Below are 19,513 nucleotides of genomic sequence, written 5' to 3'. Positions count from 1 at the left end.
CATGGGTTTGGCAGACAATGACAGCAGTGTTTTTAACACCAGCAGTCACAAGGCACAGTGCATATGCAGCCTTCTAGACGGCACACAGTAGACACAAACACCCTGTCCTGCTATTGTTAATACAAGCTCGGTGGTGCTCTCCATGGGATCCTTTACACACCACAGGCTAAAACATTAATGAAGAACCAGTAGTGGATTTAGAATAACAACCAGTGCATAGGCTTCTCAGTGAATCATCACCCGAGGAGGCCAAGAAGGGGAGAGCTTTCTTCTCCTGCTTACCAGTGAGTGTTTGATTCCATCGTATGTCCCCCTAAGGTGGTGGGTGGACGAAGGATAGGAACACAGTATTTTGCACGGAGTTTCTATCTGGCTTTCAAGGCTAAACAGTCTTCACTGGGAGAACATTGTATACAATGTGTCCTCAACAATAATTCTAGTCTTGCTTTCACAAACCATATGTCCAGTGATTTCAAAAGGCTAATAAGAACTTTTAAGGAAACCAGAGGAAGACATCTAAAACTCTCAAAGTATTTAACTATCCTAAAACAAAATACTCCTTTCCTGTGTGTGCGTTAGGGGTAGAGGGCAGAGGTTGACATGGCTGACTTCTTCAATTGCTGTCCATTTTGTATTTTGTGACAGAGTTTCTCCAGCCTAAAGTTTGCACAGTAGGCCCGGATGACTGGTCCCAGGTGTCCTCTGTCTCTGTCACTCTGGTACTGGAATTATGAGTGTGCACCACAATGCTGACTTCCTGCTTTTAACATAGGCTCTAGCAATCTAGACCAAGTCGAGACTGAGCCATCTTCAGGCTCCACAACACTTCCTTCTATTCCTTAAAAACAATGTAAGAAGATTTCAAACAAGAGGACTGGACACTGGTCAGCTGGTGTGGAAGATGATGTTCATAACTGGGGCAGAGCCGGGCGGTGGTGGCGCACGCCTTTAATCCCAGCACTCGGGAGGCAGAGGCCGGCGGATCTCTGTGAGTTCGAGGCCAGCCTGGGCTACCAAGTGAGTTCCAGGAAAGGCGCAAAGCTACACAGAGAAACCCTGTCTCGAAAAACCAAAAAAAAAAAACAAAACAAAACAAAACAAAACAAAAAAAACCAAAAAAAAAAAACATAACTGGGGCAGAATAAGTACATGTGGTTCTGCAAGAAAATGTAATTTTACCTAAAAGACAAAAATATGGAGAGGCTCAAGTTGAAGTTTTAATCCTAGAGTCCTTCAGAAAACAGTCAGAGACCAAAGGGCACCTGCATGAGATGATGCATGAAGTAGGGTCTGCAGATGCATGGAGCACTGTCTTCAGGTGCATGGAACATTGTCTGCAGGTGAATGGAACACTGTCTGCAGGTGCATGGAGCACTGTCTGCAGGTGCATGGAGCACTGTCTGCAGGTGCATGGAGCACTTTCTGCAGGTGCATGGAGCACTATATGCAGGTGCATGGAGCAGCGTCTGCAGATGCAAACAAAATGAGAAAAGAAACAGACGTTTGAAATCATGAAGTGAGCTAACAATTATGAAGCAGTATTATGGCAGACTTCACAGGTGCTACAAAACCATGGATATTATAGAGGCACAGGCATAAGAGTTGATAATCTTAATCAAATGTGATAAAAAGCAAATGCAGCCATGTTGATCACCATTGAGAACTCTGATCTGCTGAACCTGGAGTTCACCTGCAGGACTAGCTGCCCAGCAAGCCCCAGGGGTCCATTTGTTTTCACTCCTGAACCCCTTCGCCCCAAGCCCTAGGGTTACCGACCCACACCATTATGCCGGATTGTTTTTGTTTTTAATATGGATGCTGGGGATCCGAACTCAGACCTGCAGGCTTGCACAGCAAGCATTTACCTGCCGAGTCAGCTCTCAGCCCCTCTCTCTCTTTTTCGACACCAGCATTTTGAGGAGTTAAAGCAATTCACTCTGTACAGTGTGCCTCAGCATGTTTGACATTCCCTCAAGATTACACTTCCTGTGAAATTTGGGTAGGGAGACTGTCCACTGGTGCATGGCCATGATGTCAATTCCCCTCAGACTGTTTCACCTCCAATACTTCAGTCTACCTGGAGCTCCAGTACTCGGAAGCTTTTCTGCCTTACCCACAATCCTGTGCAATGAGACTGTTGAGCACGGGAACCTTTTTCCACTTGCTGTATCATGATGGATAAAGATGTCACAAGAGCTAATTATCCAAGGAGAGTTAAATGAGGACACACAGCCCTACGCAGAACTCAACGGACAGTCGGCCCCTTTCACACAAAGCCATGCCCATAAGTGAACAGGCAACTATAATGACAACTTATTTTCCTCTGGTGTCTGGCAAGCATGGTATACATTGTTTTTATGATACCTCTCGATGACAGGACCTTACAATGTAAAACACATGGGAATTTTATTAAAATCAAGTTGATATGATTTGATTATTAGTCAAGATTCTGATGCCCGAGGTATTCTGTATTGGTCTCCTAAACATCATACATTCTCTAGACTATATATGTTTTAAAATAAAATGTAGCTGACATTTTAATATTGTTCTCGTTATTTCAGTAAAAAGAGTTTTTAGAAATGTACTCTCTAGGGGCTGTGGATCTGGCTCAGCCAATCAAGTGCCTGGTGTGCAAGCACGAGGCTCTGCACCCCGTGAAGAGCTACACGATGGCTGACATCTGCAGTCCCTGAAGCTTGCTGGCCAGCCTAGCTTAGGTGAGCTGCAGTTTCAGCAGAGAGACCCTCTTCCACCCCTAGACACTATTAGGAGGACACAGTCCGCTCCCTCTGCTCCTTGAGCACTTGGACCACCATGAAGCTTCCATTCTTCAGGAAGCCTCAGGAGAGAAGCAGAAGTCTTGGATGGCTGTGACCATCAATCTTTGCATCCAGCTAGTTTTGGACAGGAGTTAGTCTAGCCTTCACAGGGCAACCATGAGACGCCTGGGCTAGACCAAGAAGAAGAAAGTGCATGTGGACTGTGAGCGTTTATCAGTGGCCCTTCTCAGAGCATGGGTTGCCAGGGAAAGGAATATGAACAAGGTGACACAGAGGGAGCCACACCTTAGAAGCTCACAGTCATTACTATATATAAAAGAGGAAAGGACAGGCCATAGCTGGGGACTGAGGTCAGTCATCTAAAGAGAACTCTACTTGTCATTAAAAAAAAAATGAATGAGTGAAGTTTATAAATACATGATTGATAAAGGAAAAATATTCATACCTGAGAAATATATACATCATATATATACACATATATAAAAATGATATATAAATCTATGCATAAAACAAAAAATGCAAATCAAACTCTAACTTGTGTTTTGTAAGTTAAATAAACTAGAAGCCTTACATTTATCAGAGTCACAAAAATTAAAAATATATTTTAAGACTGGGGCTCAGGTAAAGCACTTGCTGTGTAAATGTGTAGACCAGAGCGTGGCTGATCAGAAACTACATAAAAACTGTGTGGGTGTGATGGCAGCACCTGAGAGGTGGGGATGGGATCCCCAGAGTGAGCTGCTTAACCGGACTAGCAGAGTCCGTGTGAGAGATCCTGCACTGGTGTGTAAGGTGGAGAATGACAGAGGGGGCACCAGGTGCCAATCGCTGGTTTTCATATGCACACACATACATGTGTGCCCCACGTGCATATGAACACATGTACACACAGCACACACATCCACCAGCAAAATTACACTTTAATATCAATTATTAGCAAGGATGTGGCACAGTGACTCTTGTACAGAGTGTGAGGACTGGACTAGTCTCCTGTTGGAGCACACTTGGTCCATGTTCAGCAGGATAGATGTGCAGGTGTATGTATGCTCCAACGGGAAAGCCAAGTTTAGCTATGTGTCCTGGAAAGGACAGGCCACAGAAGTGTACAAGAGAAAAGGGCAAGATTCCATCAGTGCTGTTTTGTAACACCAAAGCCAAGAAACAAAAATACGCAAACAATAAAGTAATGCAAGTGACCCTCTCAGTCAGGGTAGATACGCTTTCCTCTTTTAACTTCCAACACCCATTTGCCTAAAAACCACAAGGGATATTATTTTCATCTTACATATTTAATGTCAGCTGCCAGGAGGCTCCTCTCCACAAAAATCACTTTGAAATTCCAGCTAATGCTGACTTCACCATCTTCCAGATGCACAGTCTAAACAAAAGACTCCTCACATCCCCATAAGAAAGCCAAGTCATCTTGGCTAACTGCCTCAGTTTTAGCACCCATGGTCTGTGTGATCAGAGTCCGCTGCCCCAAACTGATCATACGGTGCCAATCTGCCCGCAAAGAAGGATGGAGCACGCAGTGAGTGTGGGGAACGTGGGTGAGCACTGTGCACAACATAAAGGAACTGCCAATGTCAACACAGATTAAACATGGCAAACTGGAACAGATTCACATGGGAAAATAACAGTGGTGTGTGTGTGTGTGTGTGTGTGTGTGTGTGTGTGTGTGTGTGTGTGTGTGTATGGATGGATAGATAGACAGACAGACAGACAGAGATAGACAGATAGATAGACAGGCAGACAGACTGAGCATGATGCAAATTTTACAAAGAGGTTAACTGTTGGGTGTATTGCTTAAGGATTTTGTAAATCAAAACATGATTTCAGTTATACTAACAGCATGAAGGAATAAATTAATACAAGCACCATTTTAAAATGGTGGATCCTTGGGGAAAGGGGAGCACTCGGGGGCTTCCACAGGATTGTGACAGTTTAGTTTATCATTTGGGTAAGAGGTCACAAACTCTTACCATGTTGTTTTGTTTTGTTTTCTTTTTAAAGAGACAGGGTCTAATAGAGTCTAGTCCAGTCTGGTCTAGACTTCATTGTGCAGCCAAGGATGGCCTTCTGTGTGCATGTGTGCATGTGTGTTTAAGTGTTTATATGTATATGTGTAGGTGCATCTGTGCACACATGTGTGCATTCATGTGGAGGACAGAAGCTGACAATGGGTGTCTTCCTCTAGCTTTCTTTACTTCATTCATTCATTCACTTATTTACTGAGACAGGGTCTCTTAACAAACCTGGAGTTCACCAACTTGGCCATATTGGTTACCCAGAAGCCCCTGTGGTCAAGTATAAGATATTAGCTACATGGCACTAACTTAGCTGGACAATTCTGCTATATTATAGGAGCAGGAAGATGCAATGCACAATGTGATACAGTACAAATAATTCCACCAGCTCTTTGCTTGGAGGCTGTTGTCTCCTGCACACATTGCTCAGCCCCCTGGGGCTGCTGAAATGTAAAGCAAGGCACTTTTAAAGTTATTCAATGACGATTTGGGTCCTAATACCCTAATCCCTGGAGACCAAGTCTCCATCCATGACCCTAACTTTGTGGTATCTTAACTGCCCCAGGTCAGTGCTGGGAAATAAACTGATTTTATAAAAACAAAATTATTTTTATAGTGCTAAATAAAGACATACCACAAACGGAGGAAATGACTTCTGCTCAGAGGTGATCACACTAACTTAATATTTTATTAGGAAAATATCTACTTGAGGATCTTAGAAAGACAGCAACAGAGGAAGAGTGGTAAGTAATTACAGCCAAGACAGAGCTAAGTGGTTTACATTCCCCCTTTTCTGTTACAGCTTCTGAGGGGGTATTGTTTTCTTCAAATTCTAAAGATGGACTAACTTTCTGTGAATCACATAATACATATTACTCAGGGCTCAACTCCAGATCAATCTCATGCAAAGCAAGTGGACTTACCTTGTAGGAAAGGACCTCAAGGTCTACCCAACCTGTCCTTTCCTCCTGGGGTTGCTTTCAACAGAGGGCAGTACTGGGTTTCTCATTAGAATGATTCTCCAGGGCAGAGTGTCACATTCAGTGTGTGTGGAGCACCACCCCCAGTGCAGGGATGGAGGACCATCCCCAGTGCAGAGCACCAACCTCAGGGTGGAGGACCATCCCCAGTGCAGAGCACCAACCTCAGGGTAATGGAGGACCATCTCTGGTGTAGGACACCAACCTCAGGGTAATGGAGGACCATCCCTGGTATAGGACACCAACCTCAGGGTAGAGCACCATCCCCAGTGCAGAGCACCAACCTCAGGGTGATGGAGGACCATCCCCAGTGCAGAGCACCAACCTCAGGGTGATGAAGGACCATCCCCGGTGTAGGGCACCATCCTGCTGTGGGATGTCTTTCTGTATGCTGTGAATATGTGTTGTTCCCATTGGCTAATAAATAAATCAGCTTTGGCCTATGGCAAGGCAGCTTAGAGGCAGGTGGGAAATCCAAGCAGAGATACAGGAAGAAGGGCAGAGTTGAGGAGACGCTAGCCCGCCATCCAAGAAGCAACATGTAATGGGACACAGGTAAAGCCACAGAACATGTGGCAATACATAGATTAATACAAATAGGTTGAGTTAAGTTATAAGAGCTAGCTAGCAAGAAGCTTGAGCCATAGGCCACACATTTTGCAATTAATATAAGCCTCTGAGTGATTATTTTATAAGCAGCTGTGGGACCATGGGTGGGAAAGATTCATCCGGACTATGGGGCCAGGTGGGACTGGAGAAACTTCCGGCTACACCAACCTCAGAGTGGAGGGCCATTTCAGTGCACAGCACCGGCCTCAGGGTGGAAGACCATTCCCAGTCTTCCGTTCTCAGTGAGCACCACCCACTGGGAACTAAAGCTGGGTCCTTTGGGCCCAGTTAGTCAGTGCTCTAACTGCTGAGCCATCCTCCACCCCAGTATGCACCTTCCTTATCTCAGTGCCTGGCCTTGTGCTCACTAAGAATCATAAGACTGGGCCAGTCCCATCATCCTTCCCAAGCACAGCTGTTGAGACCAGGCTGTTCATGCTCTAAGATACTCTGTGTTGTGTGTTTCAGCCTGTGCCTTGCTCTGAGAGACTCCTGTTGTGGAATATTATTTTAAGATGTGTTACAGTTGTTTATGCTATGGAACATTTGCTTTAATGATGCAAAGATATGTTGCATTTGTTTAATAACTCGGTGAAGCTGTGTTACTTTGCCTGCCTAAACCACCATGGTCTGTCTAATAAAGAGGTGGGGTTGGCAGGCAGAGAGGATAAATAGAAGGAGAAAAAGGGAGCAAGAAGAAGCAAGAGAGATCAAGGAGCAAGAAAAGAAGGGGCCAGCCACCCAGCCACACAGCCAGCCATGGAGTAAGAGTGAAAGTAAGATTACAGAAGGAAGAAAAGGAAAAAGCCCAGAGGCAAAAGGTAGATGGGATAATTTAAGGTAAGGAAAGTTGGCTAGAAACAAGCCAAGCTAAGGCTGAGCATTTATAAATAATAATAAGCCTCTGTGTGTGATTTATTTGGGAGCTGAGTGGCATGCCCCTAAAGAGCAAAAAGAGTAATAGAAACATCAACTAAAGACTCCATTTTACAAGCAGCATCGATGCTATTTAAGAACAGAGGATGATCTCACTCCTGGATAACAGGGGTCACCCATCCAGCACCGACTGGTAAGTCATTGCCTTGGAACAGGAAGTGTGCCACAGGAGCACATGGGTGTATTACAGCCATATCCAGAAAGCCAGGTCCAAGAACAATGGACACATTTAAAGAAAGGGTCTCACCCCTCAGCTGGACCTGCAAAGCAGTGGAACCCAACAATGAGATAGAGACAGCCCTGCTGCTTGTCATCTGACCACTTAGTGTGTGCATGAGGACGACAGGCAGAGAACTCGCCGCTGTTCTGGGGCTTCAGTTCAGCTCTGTCCCTTTTGTTGTGGCAGCATACTCCAGCTGCCGTCTGCCTGTCCTCTTGCTCACCTGTCTAGACCTGTCGTCCATCTGTCCATCTGTTCATTCATCAGGCCTTGGTCCTGTCTTTTGCTTCACCTCAAGCCTCCAGCTGAGCTATGACCCTTGAGCCTATAGCAGCAGCCAAAACATCTCCAGAGACCTCCATATGCTTGGTCCCCTCACCTCCCTCCAGAGACCTCCGTACGCTTGGTCCCCTCACCTCCCTCCAGAGACCTCCATATGCTTGGTCCCCTCACCTCCCTCCAGAGACCTCCGTACGCTTGGTCCCCTCACCTCCCTCCAGAGACCTCTGTACGCTTGGTCCCCTCACCTCCCTCCAGAGACCTCCGTACGCTTGGTCCCCTCACCTCCCTCCAGAGACCTCCGTACGCTTGGTCTCCTCGCCTCCCTCCAGAGATCTCCATACGCTTGGTCCCCTTGCCTCCCTCCAGAGCCCTCTGTACGCTTGGTCCCCTCGCCTCCCTCCAGAGACCTCTGTACGCTTGGTCCCCTCACCTCCCTCCAGAGACCTCCATATGCTTGGTCCCCTCACCTCCCTCCAGAGCCCTCTGTACGCTTGGTCCCCTCACCTCCCTCCAGAGACCTCTGTACGCTTGGTCCCCTCACCTCCCTCCAGAGACCTCCATATGCTTGGTCCCCTCACCTCCCTCCAGAGACCTCTGTATGCTTGGTCCCCTCACCTCCCTCCAGAGCCCTCTGTACGCTTGGTCCCCTCACCTCCCTCCAGAGACCTCTGTACGCTTGGTCCCCTCACCTCCCTCCAGAGACCTCCATATGCTTGGTCCCCTCACCTCCCTCCAGAGCCCTCTGTACGCTTGGTCTCCTCGCCTCCCTCCAGAGACCTCCGTATCTCTGTACGCTTGGTCCCCTCGCCTCCCTCCAGAGATCTCTGTACACCTGGTCCTCTCGCCTCCCTGAGACTCTCTTCGACTCCTAATAGTTTCCCAGATCTCTTTGATACTTCTTGCCTCTTTAACCCTTTGCAGCCGTCTGTAAGCTACATATATACAAGTAAAGAGGGAGAAAGATAGATAGATAGATAGATAGATAGATAGATAGATAGATAGATACATACATACATACATACATACATACATACATACATACATACATACATACGTAGACAGTGTGGTGTGTGATCTGAGAGTTAATCTAAGTAATTGAGACTGGAATAAAAGAACCCATGTTCCCCTCAGCTGAGGTCATCAAGCAAAGCACAATTATTTGGTAAATCGTTGTTGCTGAAACTGCCACACCCTCTGAATTTGTTAACCCATCCTGACATTGTGGACAGACGCAAACGTGTTTGTCTATGACACCAGCTGGCCATGCTCACAGCACAGCAGTCAGCGGCCATGGGTCTTTCTTTTGTCTTAGGCCTCTCCGGGTCTACTGAGCCTCCACGTGGAAATGAGACAGCGTCAAGCTACTCAAAGCACAGGGCTGGGGGCACCCAAGCATGGACATGGGCTGATGAACAAACCACCTTTCCACTGGGGCTGGCATCTCCGAGCTGTCTGGTTCTTTTCAGTGCGGCGGAGCCTGCTTCCTTGGAGAGCCCACTCACCCACTCAGCCGCTATCCCATGAACTAGCTCTCTAGGAAAATGCTAGGACTTCGTGTGTTAAAGAATGTAAGCAGGACAGCGGGGAGAGAGAGACGGGGACAAAGAAAGGCAAGACAGCAAGGCCGCTTTCTGTGTGCTCAGGCACAGCCGGCCTGTTTTAGATGCGCACAGAGCTATGGAGCAGCCAGGAATGACGGTGAACTGCACAGACACTAGAATCCGCAGATCTAGAAAGCAGCTATCAAACCCATCAGATGCGGGTACTCGCGCATCACAGGGAGACTGTGAATCACAGCCTTGTCATTCCACTCACGCAGCGGCAGCAGCATCCCATCCAGCCTTGCGCATATCAACTGTGTTTTACCCTTGACAATCCTGCTTCCATTTCTTGGCTCCTGTGAGGCTTTCTCCAAACCCAACTGCTAGCTAGCCCACACTCAGTGTTCCCACAGTCAATGGAAAAGCTGACCAGCACCTGCCTGTGGCAACATATGTGGAGGCTGATACTTGTGTGTCCCTTCGTGGCATGCATCTGAGTTACTAGGAACCCACCCAGTTCACTCATGTTTCCAGCGTCCAGTGCAATTTCATTGAACCCGGGACACTTAGGAAAGAATGAAAGGAGGACTTGGGGAGGAACTTCCAAAGGGTGGGCAGAGCACGGCAGAAGCTGTGTCTTTCATTCTAACAGCCTCCTTCATGCTCTCCCGTGGCCCCTCTCATCCCTCTCTGACAGTTCTTGGCTGGCATTAGTGATCTGGGCACACCTGTCTATCAACGCTGGTCCTACCCAGCGGGAGGAAGTGGTGATGCCAACAGCCCAGCCCTCCAAGTACACAGCCACTCACCTGGCTTGCTGGCAGACGCAGCAAACCCATAGTTTCTCGAGCTTCTGGTAGGAGCAACAGCTCTTGCAGACACTGAACTTGCACTCCCCGCAGCGGCGCCTGGCGTTGACCAGGAAGGTGAAGGGCGAGCAGCATCGCATGCAGCAGCGCTCCACGAATTTCTGGTGTTTCGAGAGGATGCTGCATTTGCTGTTCTCCTCGGCCAGCCTCTGCTTCATCTCACTGCAAACCAGAAAGAGGGGAAAGTGAGGCAGAGGAAAACATCAGGGGGGGCTGTCAGCCCGAACACCCGGCCCTGGCCCCTACGTGGGCCCAACCCTTCTAGATTCTTCTTATAGAGCAGTGGTTCTCAATCTTCCTAGTGCTGCGACCCTTTAATACAGTTCCTCATGTTGTGATCCCAACCATAACATTATTTCATTGCTACTTCCTAACTGTAATTTTACTACTGTTATGAGTCATAATGTAAATATCTGAAATGTGATCTTGAAGGGGTGTGTGTGTGTGTGTGTGTGTGTGTGTGTGTGGTCTTCTTGAGTGTCTTCTCTCCCTAAGGCTCAGAGACAGTCATGGAAGAGGTGGAAGAAAGATTTTAAGAACCAGAGATCAGGGAGGACCAGAGACAGTGAGTGTCTCTGGACACGACAGGACCATTGCTCTCAGGAACTCAGAGCAGCTGTGGTGGCCTGCATTCGATCAAGGCCGTCAGGGCCCCAGCATGGAGTGAGAAGGGGTTCATGAGTTCCTAACCTAACTGAAGAGCTATGAACAGCTGATGCCTTCTGTGGAAGGGAGGGTGTGTCCCCTGTCAGGTCAACCACATTCCAGTGGATGGCCCTATGCCCAGAAGTAGATAGGCAGCATAGCTGGAGTTGGTGAATTATTAATTTTTTTTTAAAAGCATGAAATTGGAGGTAGGGTTAGGGATGTTGTTGTGGATCTGGGAGGAATTAAAAGGAGCAGTTGGGATAAATAAGATCAAAATACATTACATAAATTTATCAAATATTAATAAAATGTTTTTTAAAAACACATTGGTGTCTTACTCCATTGCTTCTCTTCACTGTATTTTTTGAGACAGGGTCTCTTACTGAGCCTTACAGGAACTCACTGGCTGGCTAAACTGGCTGGCCAATGAGCTCTGGGTATCCTCTTGTCTCCACCTTCCCAGCACTGGGATTACAGATGCTCACCACCACATTCAAGTTTAATGTTGGTTCTGGAGATCTGAGCTCATGTCCTCATTCTTGTGTGGCAGACCCCTTCCCCACTGTCCCATCTTACCCGCCCCTAGAGAGACCAATCTGTGGTGACATAGTGTGTACCCTAATAAACTGGCCTGGGGATCAGAGGACAGAGCCAGCCACTAGATTAGACATAGAGGTCAGGCAGTGGTGGCACACACCCTTAATCCTATCACTCTGGGAGGCAGAGATCTCTGTGAGTTCAAGGCCACACTGTAAACAGAGCCAGGCAGTGGTGGCACACACCTTTAATCCCAGTGCTGGGAAGCACACACACCTTTAATCCCAGGAAGTGATGTCTGGGCAGAGAAGTGTATATAAGGCACAAGGAAACAGGAACTCACTCTCTTTAGGCTGAGGATTTTGTAGAGGTAAGAACTAGTGGCTGGCTGTTCTGCTTCTCTGATCTTTCAGCTTTCACCTTGATGTCTGGCTGTGGGTTTGTTTGTTTTTTTTTATTAAAAGACCACCTAAGATTCGAACAACACCAATCCTTGACCTTATGTCCACAGAGGAACTCTGAATGATGGGTTAATTTGAAGTACCCCTGGACATCATGAAAACCCAAGCACATCTACTTCAGACACTATATGGAGGTATAAACTACAACTAAAATTAAGCAATCTTGCAGAATAAAATCTTTCACTTCATTAATGTCTTTTTAGAGGGGCAGAAGATTGCTTCTGCTAAAACATTAATCCTCACAACAGCCCTGCTGAGAATCTAATGCAGCCCTGGCTCCACTTCACACCCCTGGAGACCGGTGCAGCCAGAGGTTTGAAAAGCTTTCAAATCAACAGGAGTCAGTAAGGATCCTCCGGCAGATCTGAGATGTAACTCCAATCTGGACTAAACACCATCCTCTTCCATCAAAAAGCTCCTGGTCACCGGGGCATGCAGCCAGCTACAGTAAGGTGGAATCCTATAGCTCATGCACCCCTGTGAGGTCAGCAAAAGGGACAGGAGGAGCCCTAAGAGGGAGGATTGGCCCCAAACATCCTTGACAAGGGTAGGAACTGACAGTAGCCCCATGACTCTGAACTGGCTAGTAGGGTTCTTTTCCCTGCTACAAAACTGGGGTCTCCTAATCAGGGATAGAAGTTTTTTTTCCAACTACTATTATGATTACATGGTCCTGCTACTACATCGTGTGATGTGTCTCAAGTCAACAGAGCTATGAGATAACCAGGCTGTGCGAATTTCTCAGGGTCATTACAACCAGTCACGTCTCTGTGGCCCGTTGCTGATCAAAGCATGTAGTACATTACTGTATTATTAAGTTTTCTTTGGTATTAAACTTTATTTTTAGTAGATTTTATTTATTTGTTTTTGTTTTTTTGTTTTCCGAGACAGGGTTTCTCTGTGTAGCCTTGGCTGCCCTGGAACTCATTTTGTAGACTAAGCTGGCCTTTAACTCACAGAAATCTACCTGCCTCTGCCTTCTAAGTGCTGAGATTAAAGGTGTGTGCCACCACTGCCTGGCCTTATGTATTTATTTTTATTTTTGAAAAGTTTATATATGTAAGCAATGTATCTCAATCATATCTAGTCCCTACACCTTCCAGCTCCCCCAACAGCTTATCTACTAACCAACTTCACATCTCTCTCTCTCTCTTTTATAACTCACTAAGTTCAGTTAGCGTTGCCATATGTGATGGTTGTGGGACCATCCTCTGGGCATGGGCAACCCACCAATGGCCAGCTCTCCCTCAACAACCATCAGTTGCCATTGGCTCCTTTGGGCTGTGTGTGGGTGGATGTGTAGGGGCCCTCCCTGCTCCATGCTGGGATTTTTAACTCTCTTGATTTTGTGGAGGTCTGGTGTGGGCAACCACGGCAGGTGTGAGTTAATGTGTGTAACAGCTGTGCCATGTCCAGAGGCCAGCAGTCAAGGCTCTCCTCCCTACACTCCTGCTCTTACACTATTTCTGCCTCCTCTTCTGCAATGTTCCCTGAACCTTTTTGCTACTGAACAACACCCATGTCTGCATGTGACATATTTATCTGTCCTTAGATGACTGGCATCAGATTATGTCTACTTTTGGCTATTATGGTTAATCCTGCCATGAACATTTATATTCAAGTTCTGTGTGGCCACATCTCAGTTACAGGAATGGAACAGTTGAGCTGTATGGCTGGTAACTGTACTTGGAAAACTACTAGACATGTCTTCTAAACACCTCTGTCTTTGCCCTGGTCTGCTGGGAAGACCTGAGTACCTCCACATGCTCACTATGACTGTCCCCTTTTCCTAATGGTCGTCATCTTAGAGGATGTGCACTGTATTGTGCTATGATTTTGATTTTCCAGGCTCTGAAAACGATGGACGTAATGATGCTGAGCACGTTTTCGTGGCCTATTAGCCATTCGTGGCCTATCAGCCATTCGTGGCCTATCAGTCACCCGCACCTCAGTTTCCCAATGGGAGAGAGTGTTTGTCTTGTTTGCTGTTTTGTAAGCTATTGTGATGTGTTCTGGACACAAGTTCTTTATCAGACATGTAAATTGGAAATGTTTCCCCTTCCTTCCACTGAACATTACATCCTACTAGCATTTTTAGCGATGAAGGGAGACTGCTTCTCATTCTACAAGGGAGAAAGGAACATGTGCACATAGTAGGAACAGCACAGAGACAGCCTCTCATCAAAGACACCGTTTAGATCCTGAGAAGTGGAGCAGGCAGTCAGCTCAGTCACCGAAAGCTACACAGTTAGTAATAGTGTAAGAACCTCCAGTCGGCTAGCATATACCAGATTTCAGAAACACTAAATTAAGTGGGCCGAAGCATCCTGGAAAGCAAGCCTGAAGGGTCAAAACAGCTTGACGAATAATCTCAAGTCAGCTGAGCTTGAGGAGTTTGGGTTCTTGATACACAGGACTGCAGATTGCAGCAGGTTTTCTGGAGGCTTCTCTCAGCAGGGAGCATGTAAGGCAAAGCAGGGAAGGGGCAGGGGCATTCTACAGAGAGGGTTAAGGAGGAAGGGCAGACTCGACCTTCCCCCTGTTATCAGCGGCTGCCAGGGGAAGCCTGACTCACAGTGGGCTCTGCTGGGAGGCTCAATCACATAGATGTGGTCGGCTCGGGTGTGCACTGGAAGCCAAGGTCGGGGGCACTGGAGTTATGGAGGGAAGGGGGTAAGCACTGGAAGCCAAGGTTGGGGGCACTGGAGTTATGGAGGGAAGGGGGTAAGCACTGGAAGCCAAGGTTGGGGGCACTGGAGTTATGGAGGGAAGGGGGTAAGCACTGGAAGCCAAGGTTGGGGGCACTGGAGTTATGGAGGGAAGGGGGTAAGCACTGGAAGCCAAGGTTGGGGGCACTGGAGTTATGGAGGGAAGGGGGTAAGCACTGGAAGCCAAAGTCGGGGGCACTGCAGTTATGGAGGGAAAGGGGTAAGCACTGGAAGCCAAGGTCAGGGGCACTGGAATTATGGAGGGAAGGGGGGTACGCACTGGAAGCTGGGGGCACTGCAGTTATGGAGGGAAGGTGGCTGAGGCTGGCTCTAAAACCCCCATCTGAAAACTCTCACTTTTTAAATGGCCTCCTGTGCCGTTTCCATGTCACATACATCCCTTCTTTTTCTATTTATCTCTGCAGAAGGAGAGGCACACATCCGAATTTTTCAAGGACTTTATTTCTCCCTCACCCACTAACACACAGACAACAGGTTCTTCTGTGAAGCCTGACTGGGCACAAGGCATGCCCCCCCCCCCCCAAGCTGGTCCAAACTTGTATCATGTGGCAGCTGTGGAAATAGATGTTTTGCCCTAGAGGACTATCCCCCTGTTGTGGGGTTACTGATGTAGCTCTGACCTTGAGCAAAAACAACAACAAAACCTTCCATCTCCCAGGAGGAACCGAGCTGTCCATCACTCTGCAGATGATGGTAAACAAAACAGAAATGTCTAAAGCTCCATTCTCTCCTCTCTGAGGGCACAGAGCTCCAACTCCAAGCATGGCACCTCCTGACATCTGGGGCATCCTTCACTGCCATCGAACGTGAATTCCCACTTAATCATAGTCATAGCTGATTCATCCAAAGGAGGTGGTGCCTGTCAGCGGTGGCAGGCTGCACCGGGGAGGGCCGCTTAGGAGCAGCCCTGTGCGGTCCCTCCTCCACATGTTCACTGCAGATACCGTCTCAAATCTAAGTTCACAGAGGGAGCCGCAGAGAAACCTACAGAACAGTTTGTTATTTCACTGCACACACAAACCAGGAATTACAACTCAGAAAAACCAGAGACCTGAAGCAGGACGATGTGCCTTACATTGCAAACTCTTTGAGTCACTGGTAACGTTTTGTGGCTACCTCTACCATCTCCCCATCTCTGCAGCTGACACCATGTGCCCCCAGAGTCTGAACTCAGGAAAACCGTGACTTCCTAATGGGACTCTCCTCATGAAGACGATGTCGCCAAGCTGTGGGGATTTCTTGGCTCCATTTAAATTGATGGGCTGTATATGTGGCCTGTCACTGACTGAAATGTTATTATGTGGTGCATGACTATAAACAATGAGGCACAGACTGTTTTTAGAAATAAATTCCAATGAGTAATTTAAATAGTTTCAGCTGAATGTTGAGTAATAATATAAGCATAAATTGGTGTTAAACACACTGATTCAAATATAAAAACAGAAGAAAGCAATCTTAAAAGATGCCAACTCAATGTGCACACCACATCTTCTTTGCCTTGAAAGATGCTAATGGCTGTGTTAACTCGAGTTCACAAAGTTTTTCTTACCAAAATGTGCATTTTTAATTCATCTGAATCACTACAGTTCTGGTAAATTGCTCATTTCACATGCTAACAAAAGAGAAAGATAAAATTGGTTCCTTTGTTGTTGAACCCTTCCCTCACTCCCTCCCTCCCTCCCTCACTCGCTCACTCACTCACTCTTTTAGCTTCTAATATGTTTTCCTGCCAGGTATTGGGACAGAAAGAAAATCACAAGCCTGAGCTGCAGAGCAAAGGGTGGAGGTGCTATAGACAGACGTGTAAAGTGTCAGGCAGCAGGAGGGGGGTCTGGGTGATGTACATGTACAGAAGCAGCTGTGCCTGCCGATGGCTTTGGAAGGATGTGCTGGAGTTACCAACGTGTGTGGGAAGACACTAGATGGAGAAGTCACCTCTTGTAACAGTTCAGACACATGGTGGAACATGTCTGAGAAGGGACTAAGCTGGGGGGTGGGAGGCTGGTGTTGATTCTAAAGAGCCTTCATGCCATGCTGGAGTGAAGTGTTCAGAGGTAAATGAGAAAAGCGCTGTGGCCATCTTCACTGGGTGACGGTGGACATGGAAGCCCTCAGAACTGTGTGTCAAAAGAGATCCCCTGACGGAATGAAGAAGAAGCTGGACCACTGGAGAGACCCTGGCTAAGTCCTTCTGTGCCATTTACAGAGGCTGAGGCCATCAAGACCAGGGTGATGGAGATAAAAATGGAGAAAGTATTTTTGAAAAATGTATTTTTGTTTTAATTATGTGTGTCTATATCTGTGTGTATGTGTATGTACATGTGCGAGGTACCAACAGAGGCCAGAAAAGAGTGTTGAATGCCATCTACATCAGATCTGTTGAATTTAGAAATGGTGGCTTGGTTTCCTGTATCAATACAATGATGGGACTTGAGTGATGGCTTGGAGGAGGAAGACAGAGACAATTCCTGGCCAAAGCTGGACCAGTGATGTAGCAGTAGGAGAAGAAATGGTTGAGATGGGCCTGAGTGATGTGTTGACAGAAACAGTTGAGAGCCCACAGGGCTCAAGACCTTAGGGACAGAAACAGGAGGTCGAGAGACTGCTGCCATCTTCCACTGGACTCATTTGCAAAAGGGATTGTCCTGCTGACTAAAGCCAGAGCAAGCACCAGGTGAACTTGGAGAGTGACCAAGAAGACACCCAACGTTGATCTCTGGCCTCACATGCACAGGAGCACACATGTATGTACAGGTGTGCACACACATATGGGGGGTGTTTAGTTTGAAGTTTCCCCACACGTATGAGCAGCTCATCCAAGCCTTGTTCTTTTTATCTCTGTTCCACAGCTAATGGAAGGCTCTGGAACTAACCCAAAACAAAGGGGCGCACGTTAGCAAAAGACAAACGAACAATTACTCCTGTTAAATAGAAGAGAGAGAGAGAGGTTTCATATCAAACATCTACATTTCAGACTAAATTAAAATACAAATTGACTGTTTCTCTGAGAGCTCACAAGATACGGCTGCATCAGGCATGATAAGTACAACAGGGATTCCTGGAGGGAGCCAGCTACTTGTCAAACATTTAGCTAACATTCAGCAAAGAAAAATAAAGTCAATCCTTATTTCTCATAAATTCTAGCCTTTTTCCCCCTAGGAAATCTACCTGATTCGGTAGATTTTGGAAATTGTACAAAGTTCTTTAAGCTCCTTTGTTAGTAAAAGTTTTACTGGTATCAAGTCTCAAAAGTGAAAAAGAAAAAGAGGTATAAATATGTGTACAGGACAAACAGACAATCCAACAGTATACAGCCTCCTGAGCACAGTGTTCATGTGGGTAACTTCGGAGTCTCACAGTAACTGTCAATGTTCTGATCTCCTCTTCCCTGGGGGCCACAGAGGGATGGCAGCATGCCCTCCTCTCCAGGCCGCCTTCCCCTGCTTGCCCAGAGAGGAAGTGGGGCCACAGTGGGGCTGCACATCCTGGCCCAGGCAGAGAACATGGTCTGCTGTATAACATAGAAGACCATTTGGAAATGAAAAAAAAAAAAACCCACCAACTTGAAGGGCTATAATTAGGTTTTATTTTTTTTAAAATATGATAAAAAGTATATTCTGAATCCAAAACTAAATTTATACATTACGTTAACATTCACATTGAGTAAAGAGATTCATAGCTTGTTAAATGTTGTGCTTATAAATGGGTACTATATAATTTATGTGGCTCTTTATTAAATAATCATCTATGAGCTGCTGCCTTAAGCCATGTGATATCCTAAGTGTGGAGCAGTTCAGAGGCAGAAAAGATGGGGCCATGAGAGGCAAGCACGATGGAGCATGAAGACCCTGCCCCAGGCTCTTCCCTAGAGGGATGTGATGGAAACTGAGGAATATCGGAAACATCTAAAAATGCAGTCTCGGAAAACCTAGGGTAATTTTGTGTGTCTATTTGGCAAAAGTTAAACATTTGGTTAAATCAGTCTAGATACAGTTGTCCAGGTATTTTAAAGATTAGGTTAATATCCAGAGGGCTAGAGAGAGAGCTCAGTGGTTGAGTGTGTGCTACTCCTCCAGAGCCTTGGCTTTGATTCCAAGCACCCACATCAGGCAGCTCGCCTGTAACTCCAGATCCTAGGGATCCAATGCCTCTGCCCCCCAAGGGCACCCACAAAAATGAGGCGCGCACACACACACACACACACACACACACACACACACACACACACACACGCAGAGATTTTTTTAAAGTTTCTTTAAATTGGTAGACTCTGACTTAAACCAACTACTCCCCCAAAATGTGAGTGCATCTCCCCCACACTCATTGAAGAAACAGAAGCAAGGCTAGCGGACCCAACCACCTCCGGATTTGAGCAACTCTCCCTGGATCTCAAACCTCCATTCACCCTGAAGCCTGGATCTGCCAATTGGCACCATCACCAAAGCCCATCCCTTGAGACAAATCAACGTCACTCACATCCACATGGCCCACTAGTTCTGCTCTCCAGCATGCACACACTGACCTGCTTTGGTTTCCATGTTAGACACTGTGAGTACCGCCAACACTCAGAAGTGTTCAAATATGTGCACATGAATGGCTGCAGAGGTCAGAGAGTGACCACAGGGCGTGTGATTTGTCCCTGGATAACACCTGTGGGCAACTGAGAGTGACATGTGGGAGACCAGTCTTGACAGTTTGCCATGTGGCTGCAAGATTTTATTCTCTTGGCTAGTTCAGCAGGTAAAGTGCTTGCTGCACAAATGTTAAGACCAGAGCGCAGCTCTCCAGGCACCGCATAAAGCCAGACATGGCGGCATGCATCTGCAACCCCAGTGCTCCTACAGAGACAGGAGGTAGGGACGGGGAAACCCTGGAAGCCCGTGAACTAGCCTGG

General features: G+C 46.9%; 1 protein-coding gene across 4 annotated transcripts in view; it reads right to left on the bottom strand.

Annotated features, from left to right (window-relative positions):
• Myrip (myosin VIIA and Rab interacting protein) overlaps positions 1 to 19,513 on the bottom strand; it is a 193,738-nt gene that overhangs the window by 85,928 nt on the left and 88,297 nt on the right. For all 4 annotated transcript variants that reach the window (XM_052724427.1, XM_052724450.1, XM_052724435.1 and 1 more), the window contains exon 3: positions 10,185 to 10,406. In XM_052724427.1, the coding sequence (XP_052580387.1) occupies positions 10,185 to 10,406 (222 nt within the window). The remainder of the gene's footprint in view (positions 1 to 10,184; positions 10,407 to 19,513) is intronic.

This window comes from Peromyscus californicus, unplaced genomic scaffold (assembly GCF_007827085.1).
Source record: "Peromyscus californicus insignis strain IS unplaced genomic scaffold, ASM782708v3 Scaffold_11__1_contigs__length_118956290, whole genome shotgun sequence".
NCBI lineage: Eukaryota > Metazoa > Chordata > Mammalia > Rodentia > Cricetidae > Peromyscus > Peromyscus californicus.
Note: the sequence above shows the minus strand (reverse complement) of the source record. Positions and strands in the feature narration are given on the sequence as shown.